This window comes from Echinops telfairi, unplaced genomic scaffold (genome assembly GCF_000313985.2).
Source record: "Echinops telfairi isolate 266 unplaced genomic scaffold, ASM31398v2 ScPeMD7_2010;HRSCAF=2546, whole genome shotgun sequence".
In the NCBI taxonomy this organism is placed as follows: Eukaryota; Metazoa; Chordata; class Mammalia; order Afrosoricida; family Tenrecidae; genus Echinops; species Echinops telfairi.
In genome coordinates, this window is record NW_022105908.1 from 5898039 (window position 1) to 5909067 (window position 11029).

General features: G+C 50.1%; 1 protein-coding gene across 1 annotated transcript in view; it reads left to right on the forward strand.

The window, feature by feature from the left end:
* The first annotated feature begins 68 nt into the window (after positions 1-68).
* GAS7 (growth arrest specific 7) overlaps positions 69-11029 on the forward strand; it is a 298944-nt gene continuing 287983 nt past the window's right edge. Inside the window, exon 1 of the mRNA XM_004709184.4 lies at positions 69-251. Within this exon, the coding sequence (XP_004709241.2) occupies positions 69-251 (183 nt within the window). The remainder of the gene's footprint in view (positions 252-11029) is intronic.

Genomic DNA, 11029 nt, shown 5'->3' on the forward strand with positions numbered 1-11029 from the left:
GAGCCGCGGTCCCCGCCGCTGCGCTCGGCAGAGATGCAGGCTGCGCTGTGAGCCCCGGCGCCAAAGCCATGTCCGGGGCCCGCTGCCGGACCCTGTACCCCTTCTCCGGGGAGCGGCACGGCCAGGGGCTGCGCTTCACCGCGGGGGAGCTACTCACGCTGCTGCAGGTCCCGGACGGCGGCTGGTGGGAAGGCGAGAAGGAGGACGGGCTCCGCGGCTGGTTCCCGGCCAGCTACGTGCAGTTGCTGGAGGTGAGGGGCGAGGGCGAGCCGGTCAGGGTCGTCTGCGCGCTCGCGGACCTGTTGCCCACCCCGGGACGTCGGCGCCGCCCACGTCCGGGCCCGGGGGGTGGGAGCCGCGGGCGCCTCGGGCGTCCCCCCGCGCGGGGCCTCCGAGCACATCACACGGTGGCCGCCCAGAGGCAGCGCGAACTTGTTGCTGTGGGAGTTCAGGAGCGGGCTGGAGCGCTCCCTGCAGTTGCAGGGGCCGGCGAAGGGGCTGCCCCACTGGAGTCTGGCCATCTCTGCAAGACACACGGAGGCCTGCGTGTCCGAAAAGTGGTCCCGCCTCGGTCTCCACTTTGGAGCCTGCTCGCCGAGGTCCTGGCCACCTGGGGGCTGCCCATTTGCTGGTCAGCTGAACTTGGCGGGCCTCCAGCCCCAGCCCCATAAACAGGCTGGGAAAAGGGGGTGCCACAGCCGCGAGCAAGGGTCCCCTCCTCTGGACAGCTTCCCAGGCATAAGGTTCCCAGGGCCCGCCCAGCCAAGCCTGCTGGCTGTTTATTTGCTGGGTGACAGTTGGGAAGCTCCACTATCCTCTAGTCTCAGGACTTTTGGATCATAGCCTGAGTGGGACCCGAAGTATCCGAAATTCTTGGATGACAGAGTGACGGTACAGGAGATTCCCCTTGGCTCAAAGGCTGACTGGCCCCAAGATTGCTGTATAAAACTATGTTAAACAATTGGTTGTTGGACAGAATTCATAGTTAGCACAATTGTGTGATGTGTACAGAAATGTTTGGGTAAAACACTGTCCAATGTTGGTAAGGGACAGAATTGATTTATAATTTAATCTCGGCCCTATGCCAAGGACCAAAGTTACACATTTTGACCAAAACAAATGGAGGAGGAGGGGTTGGGGGGAGGGGGAGAGAAAGAGATAGGGTGAACTGGTCAAAGTGTGAGTTTGCCTGACAAGTATCCTGTGGAAAGTGAAAAACAGTTTGACCTTCTCAAGAGACATTATGTCTCCTTCAGGCCAGAGAACAACAGAATTCCTCCTGGAAGGATTAGTAGCACTTGAGCAAAGTGTGTGTGTACTGGAGGGTAAGTGTGTGGTTTGCATCAAGGCTGGAATGAGCTTTTCCCCAGTGTCAGCAGAGGGTGCCCAGGAAATACTTCAGACTCTGTGATTTGAGGGAAAGCACCTTTAGATGGACATAAAGGTTTTCAAGGTCAGCAGTTTGAAACCACCAGCTGCTCCTCAGGAGAAAGTTGAGGCTTTCTATTCCCATAACGATTCACAGCCTCAGAAACCCACAGGGTCAGTTCTACCGAGTCTTGTAGTGTCGTTATAAGTCAGAATTGACTAGATGGCAGTGAGATTTAAATATGTCTATGTATAATATATGTGTGTATCTATATACAAATATATATGTGTGTATATATATTATATATATGTAAAGGAGACTCAGGCGTGTTCCTCGTTTTTCCTACTTTTTCCCTGCCATGAAGATGTAAAAGCAAGCAAGTATTTTGCTGTTTATGGAAGACCTGGCCTATGAGGTTTCTCCTTGTTTCTGGTTTAAAAGCCCTGGGAAAGACACATGTTTTGGGAGCGCCTGTGGTGGCCACACTTTGGCAGGAAACACCGATGTGGAAATTTGGCTGGTAGATGTCGGTCCCCTGAGGAACCTGTCCGACTGAAATCAGCCAGCTGTGTTTTGAGGGGCTGTGAGGTTGGGGGCTTGCAGTGTGTGAGAAGAAATGAGGTGACTTCTTTTTTGTTGGGGCAAGGGAGGTGCAGGTGACAAGCAAGATTATCAGTTGAGACAATTTTGGGTATCATGATGTCAGTTGGCATATACTTACACTTAGGAAATCTGGGTGCCTGGGGGCTTCCAGGCAGTTAACCCCCAATTGGTAAGCAGCATACATGGGAACCATCCTCCTCTGGGCCTGGGCCTGGGAGTGGCTTCCATTTGTTGGAGGAGCCCTAGTAACGTTGAGCTGGTCATTGGCTGCTAACCAAAAGGTTGGCAGTTCAAACCCACCACCTGCTACGTGGGAGTAAGATGAGGCTGTCTGTTCCAGTAAAGATTTACAAGCTCAGAACCCCATGCCAGTGGAGCTTTTTGGTCTCATTTGGGACCTGCTAATTGCTAGGGGTGGTATATACATTATCCCCAGTTCCTGAGGAGACAGGTCAGTGAAAAGTCCATGGAGGACTATTCATAGATCTGTTACTGGCTGAGGTGACTGATTCCTTTCCTTGCCTTTTTCTAACATCATCGTCTCAACTATGCTGAAGGCTAGTGATGGAAGGAGTGAGTAAAGCATTCTCAGACCCTGGCATCAGCGTGTTGGTGACAACATCCCTAACCGCCCAAACTAAACTCACTGCCCTATGGTCAACTCAAACTTGTAGAGACCCTATAGGACTGAGCAGAACTGTTCCCACGGGGTTCTGAGACTATAAATCTCTATGGGAGCAAAAAGCCTCATCTTTTTCCCAAGGAGTGGCTGTTAACTTGGAACCGTCCGCCCGTGGTTAGCCCAATGTTTAATCCACTCAATACACCACCTATCAGGGCTTGTAGCATCCCTTCCCACCCAACCAAACCAAACCAAACCAAACTCACTGCTATTCAGTCAATTCACAGCAACCCTATAGGATGAGGTAGAACTGCCCTTGTGGGTTTCTGAGACTTTGAATTTCTTTTCTTTATGGGAGTAGAAAGCCTCATCATTCTCCCTTGGAGCAGCTGGTGGTTTTGAAGTACTGACCTTGCTCTTAGCAGCACAGTGCATAACCCTATGCCACCAGGGCTCCTTCGAATCCCGTAGGGAGGGTGAAATGCTGGGGCTCACATAGAGTGTATGGCAAATCTCTTGTGCTCGCCCCAACCATAGCAATCTGTAGGATTTTCGTTGGCTGATTTTCCACAAGTAGATCACCAGGCCTTTCTTCCCAATTTGCTTTAGCTTAGTAGCTCTACCGAACCCGGTTTAGAATAGTCCGTTTCATTTTACCCAGAGGCACCTGGTTTCCTTCTATTGGAGGCTGGGACTTTGTGACCTGAGGACTGGCTAGGGTTCTTTACAGAGTTAGAAGCACAAGCACTTTTCAACAGGTAGGGTTACAGTGCCGATCCAGTGCCTCTGGGAACCTCATGCATGAGTTAGCTGGATCCGGCTGTGAGTGCTAGGCAGGGATGGAAGATGTGTAAGTAGGGCACTCGGGGGTGGCGGGTAGACTGGCCAGCACCTAGCATCATGAGACTGGGGGAGCTGTGGCCAGCAAGGTAGTCATCAAAGCAGGGAGTTGTTTCAGAAGCCAAGAGAGCAGAGGGGGCACCATTGATGCTGCTGGTGGGAAGCCTCGTAATGTTAGGCACTCCGGGTGCCTGGCACCCAGCTTGCAGGCACGTGCTGCTCAGAAGCCTGGGCAAACGAGAGCTGACAGAATGACCCATGCCACAAGCCTCACGGGGGAGTGATGGGATGGTGGGTTGATTTCATCTTTATCTGAGTGTGAGGGGTTGCTGCTAGCAGCTTTGGGTTGACTACCAGCTCCTGGCCACCCCATACACAATGGGATCTGACTGTTGCCATCCGTGGGGTTTTCATTGCTGATTTTCTGCAAGTAGATCACCAGGCCTTTCTTCCTAGTCTGTGTTAGTGAGACAGCTCTACTGAAACTGGTTCTGAATAGTCAAGAATAGCACCTTCAGGGAAACAGCAATCCCAGGGTACCTTTGTCCGTTGGTGAAAAGGAAGCCCCATTCCCGTGATGGGGCTTAAGGTGGGGAGGAGGGACTCCTGTTAAGAGCACACAGTGCAAAACAAACACTTCCTGAGCCGTGCTTCCTCATTCGTGTAAGGAAGAGGAACCGAGAGGGCCTAGCTTTGCAGGATGTATAGCCAGTGGAGGGGTGTTGGGAATAGTCAGGGCCCGAGATCTGCCCTGGTGACCAACTAGCCCCTAGGAAAAGTCATCGGGGTGAAGGTTCTGGGCCTGGTGACTGAAGAAGTCTCTTTGCTCAAGACTCTGAGGAAATAACCTGGCTTCCAGCCATTTGGGAAGATGTCAGTTCTAGCAGGTAGAAAGAAGGCCTGGTGAAGTATGGTGGCCTATGGGTTGGGCTGCTAACTGCAGTTCAAAACCATCAGTTGCTCTGTGGGAGAAAGATGAGCCTTTCTGTTTCTAAAGAGTTACCGTCTCCGAAACCCATTGAAGCCGTTCTACCGTGTTCTATAGGGTCACTGTGAGTCAGAATAGACTCCCTGACATTGAGTTTGATTCCAGGTTTTGTAGATCCTAGGAATCTGCCCCTAAGAACCTTGGCTACTCGGCAGATGGAACAGCCCTCCAGTGGGTTGTAGAGGCCAGAAACAGCACAGAGCCAATGGATACCAGTGGTTGAGTCCATTCTGACTCATGTTAACCCCATATATCTCCGTGTGGAGATACCTTCTAGTCCCTAGAGTTTCCTTGGCTGTGATTTTTACAGAAGCAGTTCCCAAGACCTGATTTTGGTTGTGTCTCTGGGTGGGTTTGAATCACCAAACTTCAGATTCATAGTCAACGATAAACTGATTGCACCATCCAGGGGCTTTGCGAGTTGCCTGATCCCTGCACCCCCCAAAGGTTTGAGGCCAGACCCATAGCTGTTGGTGAGAAGTTTAAGAAGCCCTTAGATAAGAGCAGGTGGACAGGTCTTAGATCCCCAGGTTGGACAGAGAGTGAAGTGCTCACCTTCTAGATGAAAGGTGGGCAGTTGAACCCACCCAGCTGCACCGTGGGGGACAGGCCTGGCAGTCTGCTTCTGAAAATGTCATTCCTTGAAACCACACCGAGCAGCTCTGCTGTGCACACGTGGGATCGCTGTGTGTCAGACTCAACACAACCGCAAGCACAGCAGCAGTGACCCTGCCTTATCTGAGACTCCTCCTCCGCTGTGGAGGAGAGGCCCTGAGATAGCTTCTAACAAACATCTTGTGAGGCTCCTGATTGAGGAGGAGGAGAGATAACGGGCCAAACATGAGGCTGGGACTGCAGGCCGCGGCAACACAATCACTCTTCTCTGTACAACTGGCAGCCCCTGCCCTGGGGAACTTCCCACCTGTCTCTGTGTGCACAAAGCTTCTGGAAGAAGGTGGATGGAGGAGGGAGCCCACGTCTCCATCTCCCAGGGCAGATCCGAAGAGTCAGTGGAGGTACCAGCATAAATCCCATGGCTAGAGGGCCCAGCCTTGGCCTTGGTGGCTGGATGGAGAGAAGACATGAGGGGCCTAGAGGTGGTGCAGTGGGTTATGTGCTGGGCTGCTAACAAGATCAACAGTTGGAAACCACCAGCCACTAAGAAGGAGAAAGAGGAGGCTTTCTACTCTTAAAAAGTTAGCGTCTCAGAGACCCCCCAGGGACAGTGCTACCTTGTCCTGCAGGGTCACTGTGAGTTGCAGTCAACTGGACGGCTGTGCATTTGGTTTCAGAGGCAATGCTTCTAAAGAGCTGCAGAAACGCTTGGCATTTGGGGAAGTGCTGTGGGGTGGTGGTGGGGGTATGAGCGTGCAAATGCAAGTGAATCTGAGCTGCCCTTGTTCTGGGTGCTGGTCTTGGAATCAACTCTCAGGCTAGAAGGCCGAAACCCCAGAGGTTCTAACAAGTCTGCTAGTATTTCCCAGGGGACTCACCAGCACCAGGGACTCCCCTTGAGTTTGCGCTTCCAGGTACACCTCTCCACTGGAGAGAGCCCCACTTCTCATGAATGCTATTGACAAGGAGTGTCTGTGGGAGCGAACGAGATGTCAGAGCTGGGAGAGTTGGCAAGGCCACAGACGAGGAAGGAATAGTATATCGATTGTTATATAACAGACCCAATACCCAACCCTGTTGCCCTTGAGGAATTGATTTCCAAGTCAGTGACCTTGTGTTACCAAGCAGACACTATTCTGTAGCGTTTTCTTGGCTACAGTTTTTATAGGAGAAAATTGCCGGGCCTTTCTTCTGTGGTGCCCCTTGGGTGGGTTTGAACCATCCACCTTTAGGTTAGTAGTTAACCACCAAGTATTTGTGCCTCCCCCCCTCCCACACACACCAGGAGCTTTGTGGTGTACGTCTCAAAGCAACCATTGTTTTGTTGTTCTTTGAAACAGGCTTATCAGTCAGAAAGAATTTAAGTAGTTTCCATTTCCCATTTCTTTATTTTATAACAACTCTGACCAATGTTTAGGTCTGATGGATAAGGGAACTGGAGGGGCCACCCACGCCCTTTAAAATGTTTTTCGTTTTATTATTATTCTATTGCCCTTTTATTTATTGACTATGACACATACAAAGAGAAACGTATGATCTAGAGGTGCACGGCCCCTCTCATCCCAGCTGCCCATCCCTCATGCGGTTCTGGTTTTTTTCCACCTTCCCTCCCTCCTTAACCACAACCTCCCTCCCCCCGCCCACCAGCCTCATCATCGTCTTCATAGTCATTTCTTTTGATGTGAAAACGGTTTCTCTTTCTTTCTATATAATAGTGGTGTCATGAAATCTCTAACTCTAGGAGCTTGGCTAACTTTGCTAAGGATCATGTCCTCCGATGTTGTCCACGCCATGAGGTGTCCATCCAACGCCAGTGTTTTTCAAGAATGCATAATACTCTGTTGTGTCTGTGTGCTGGCGTCTGTTACTCCATGCCTCTACAGGTGGGGATTGCGATGGTGTCCATCGTTTTGCTGGTCTAGAAAGGGCTGCAGTAAACATGGGCGTTCATATGTCTGTTCGCGTTTTGTTCTTCATTTCTTTTTTTTTTAAACATTTTATTAGGGGCTCATACAACTGTTATCCCAATCCATACACACATCAATTGTGTAAAGCGCATTTGTACATCATTCTCAAAACATTCTCTTTCCACTTAAACCCCCGACATTAGGTCCTCATTTTCCCCTCCCTCCCCGCTCCCCCCTCCTTCATGAGCCCTTGATAGTTTATAAATTGGTATTTTGTCATATCTTGCCCTGTCCGACGTCTCCCTTGACCCACTTTTCTGTTGTCTGTCCCCAAGGGAGGAGGTCACATATAGTCCCTTGTAATCAGTTCCCTCTTTCCTACCCACTCTCCCTCTACCCTCCCTGTTTCGCCACTCACACCACTGGTCCTGCAGGGCTCATCCGCCCTGGATTCCCTGTATTTTCAGTTCCTATCTGTACCAGTGTACACCCTCTGGTCTAGCCAGACTTGCAAGGTTGAATTCGAGTCATGGTAGTGGGAGCGGGGAGGAAACATTTAGGAATTAGAGGAAAGTTGTATTTCTCATCGTTGTTACATCACACCGACTGGCTCGTCTCCTCCCTGACACCCCTCTGCAAGGGGATCTCCAGTGGCCTACTAATGGGCTTTGGATCTCCACTCCGCACTCCCCCCATCATTCACCATGGTAAGATTTTTTTGTTCTGATGATGCCTTACACCTGATCCCTTCGACACCTCGTGGTGTTCTTCATTTCTTTAGGGGATGTATATGCCAGGTTAGAGAGGCTACAGGATCTTCAGGGATTCGTATTTGTGTTTGCTTAAGGAGGCACCATACTGTTTTCCATAGTGGTTGTTATAGTCTGGAATCCCACCAGCAACGTACGAGTGTTTTAGTCTCTCCAAAGCAACAGTAGTTTTCTGGGTTGGCTGGGCTCTGGAGGGCAGTTCTTCTGCTTGTCTGTCTTGGTGTCTCTCATGAAACTGCGGTCAGATGGGGTTGGGCGTCCTAGAGGCTCACCTGGGCTGAAGCTTGTGAAAACAACGTGTCCTCTGCTCTGCTGGATGGCCGCTCTCCACACGCTGACTCATCTTCCAGGATGCACTTGGAGAGGAGGGTAGAAGTGGTGGAGTTTGGAGAAATGTACAAGATGCCAGCCCTTCTGAAGACTTAGGGTTCGGGCTGGCTTCATTGATTAAAGTGGGTCACAGGACTAGTCTGGATTTGGTGTGGGAGGGAATTGCACAATGGGTGTGGGCCGTGGCTCACCGAGGGCCTGCTACCACAGAAGGGTGGGGATAGCGCTCCTGGTACAGCCGAGAGGAAGCAGGCTGGGTGGATGAGGGAGAGAGCCCCAGGACGAGGTAGGAGAAAGCTCGTGATGGCTAGCCTGGTTAGAGATTCTCTACCACTCTCCTAGGTGATTATCTGTTTGTTAAGCACATCAGAAGCTTCTTCACCAGGGCTGACAATAAAGGGGACAGTGAGAATTCAAGTCCAGATTGGCTTGGCCTTCCAGATATACTGGATGTAAAGGCCTTGGCATAGCAGGATGGCTTTTGCAGACCTGGTGATCGGTGGAGGTTGTGTACCTGACACCGCTCGGAACTTCAAGTGGCGGAAGCACACAGAGCAAACATACACCCTCTGAACAAGGTCCCCATTGTAGAATTCGACGCCATTGATGTTATTCTTCAGGCTGTGCAGTCAGTCTCCCTCTTTGTGTTGGTCTGGGTACTTTGGAGAAACAAATCCACAGAAACTCATGTATAAGAGAGAGTTTTCTATAAAGGTTAAGTGCGCATCAAGGAAACATCCCAACCCAGTGCTGCCCAAACCGACAAGTCCAACATGAACCCATATGTCCGACACCAAGCCACAAAGTCCTCCTCCATCTCACAAAACAGATGCAACGATGATGACCGCAGGAGGAAAGCTGAATCAGTGAATGTGTAAGCATCTCAGTGCTGGCAGGGGTCTCCGCATGGGTGCTCCAGCACCCAGGGCTGCATCGGGGTAGGTCCATGTGGCTTCTCCTCTGGGATATCTTGCAGAAAGTGAGCCTTGCCAGCTGAAGCAGGGAACTGGCGAAGGCAGCTGCACCCTGGTCCGACCATCAGAGAGCGAGAGACCCAAGAACTAGAAAGGCGAGGCTAACAGAGCCATTTATCTCTCTTCCCCTCAATTAACCCCACATGTGTTTGTGGGCCAGGTTGGCACAATTAACTACCTCGCTATCCTTTCCCACATCATTCCACCATCATTAGGAGAGACCAACATGTCCATCCCACAGATGGATGGGTACACAAAATAGTGTTTACTCACACAATGGAACGATAGTTAACCATTAAAAGAAATTATGATACTGGTGAAGACTATTGAAAGTACCATGGACTGCCAAAAGAACAAATCTGTCTTGGAAGAAGTATAGCCAGTGTGCTCCTCAGAGGCAAGTTTGGGGAGACTTTGTCTCGTGTGCTTTGGACACATGGTCAGGAGAGGACATGATCATGCTTGGTAAAGTGGAGGGCAGCATAAAAGAAGAAGACTCCCAACGAGGTGGATTAACACAGTTGCTGCACCAGTGGGTCCAAACATAAGAACACTGATGAGGATGGTACAGGCCCGGGCAGTGTTTCAGCTTGTTGTTCATAAGGTCGTTACGCGTTGGGACTCACATCTACCTTACACTTGATGATACCTTACAGCATAGCAACAACTCCACAAGATCTCTGTTGTAGAAGTCAATGCTGTTGATTCTCTTTCTCAAGCTGTGCAGTTGTTCTTCCTATCCATTCCCAAACCATTCTACCATCATTAGCATAAGCCACCATGTGCATCCCACAGATGGATGGGTACAACAACACAACAGTCTCGGTCCTTCTGTGGCTCACTTGTTTTGCTCAGTATAGTGTTTACCAGGTTCTAGCCCGTGCAGGGGCAAGCACAGACTTCATTTCTCTTCATGGCTGAGTGTTATTCCATTGGGTGTCCAGACCAGGTTTTGTGGATCTCTCTGCTGACCTTCATTTTGGTTGCTTCCACCTTTTGGCTATTATGCAGAGTATTGTACTGGACAGACATCCAGTGTATGGGCTTTTGTATGCATTCCCGCCTTTGCCTATGCTGGGCCTGTACCTGGGATTACATGGGGCTTGGTGATGCAGTCATTGTGTATTAGGTTGCTTACCCCAAAGTCAGCATTTCAAAACCACCAGGTGCTCCATGGGAGAAAAATGAGGCTCTCTACTCCAGTAAAAGAGATGAAGTGTCAGAAACCACAGGGCAGTTCTACTTTGCCTTATAGGATTGCTAGGAGTTGACATCAAATTGATGGCAGGAGTTTGGTTTGGGTTTATCCCTAGGATTGGGATTTGGGGATCATATGAGAGTTCAGTTTTCTGTCCGATCACTTCCACCAGGACTGGATTATAGGTTAGTGTTAGCACAGTGCTTTTTTGTCTGTATGATGAAAAGCATCTAAAAGAGTTTGTCCATCGGGTCAGTGTTTTTTAGAAAACATCATTTTATTGGGGGCTCGTACAACTCTCATCACAATCCATACATACATACATTGTGTCAAGCACATTTCTACATTTGTTGCCATCATCGTTCTCAAAACATTTTCTTTCTACTTGAGCCCTTGGTATCAGCTCCTCATTTTCCCCTCCCTCTCCACCCTCCCTCCCTCACAAACCCTTGATAATTTATAAATCATTGGTATTTTGTCATGCCTTACATTGTCCGATGCCTCCCTTCACCCACTTTTCTGTTGTCTGCCCCCCAGGGAGGGGGTCATATGTATATCCTTGTGATTGGTTCCCCCTTTCTACCCCACCTCCCCTCCACCCTCCCGGTATCACCACTCTCACCACTGGTTCCGGGGGGGTTCATCTGTCCTGGATTCCCTGTGCTTCCAGTTCCTATCTGTACCAGTGTCTTGCCAGATTTGTAAGGTAAAATTGGGATCATGATAGTGGGTGGGGAGGAAGCATTTAGGAACTAGAGGAAAGTTGTATGTTTCATTGTTGCTACACTGCACCCTGACTGACTTGTCTCCTCC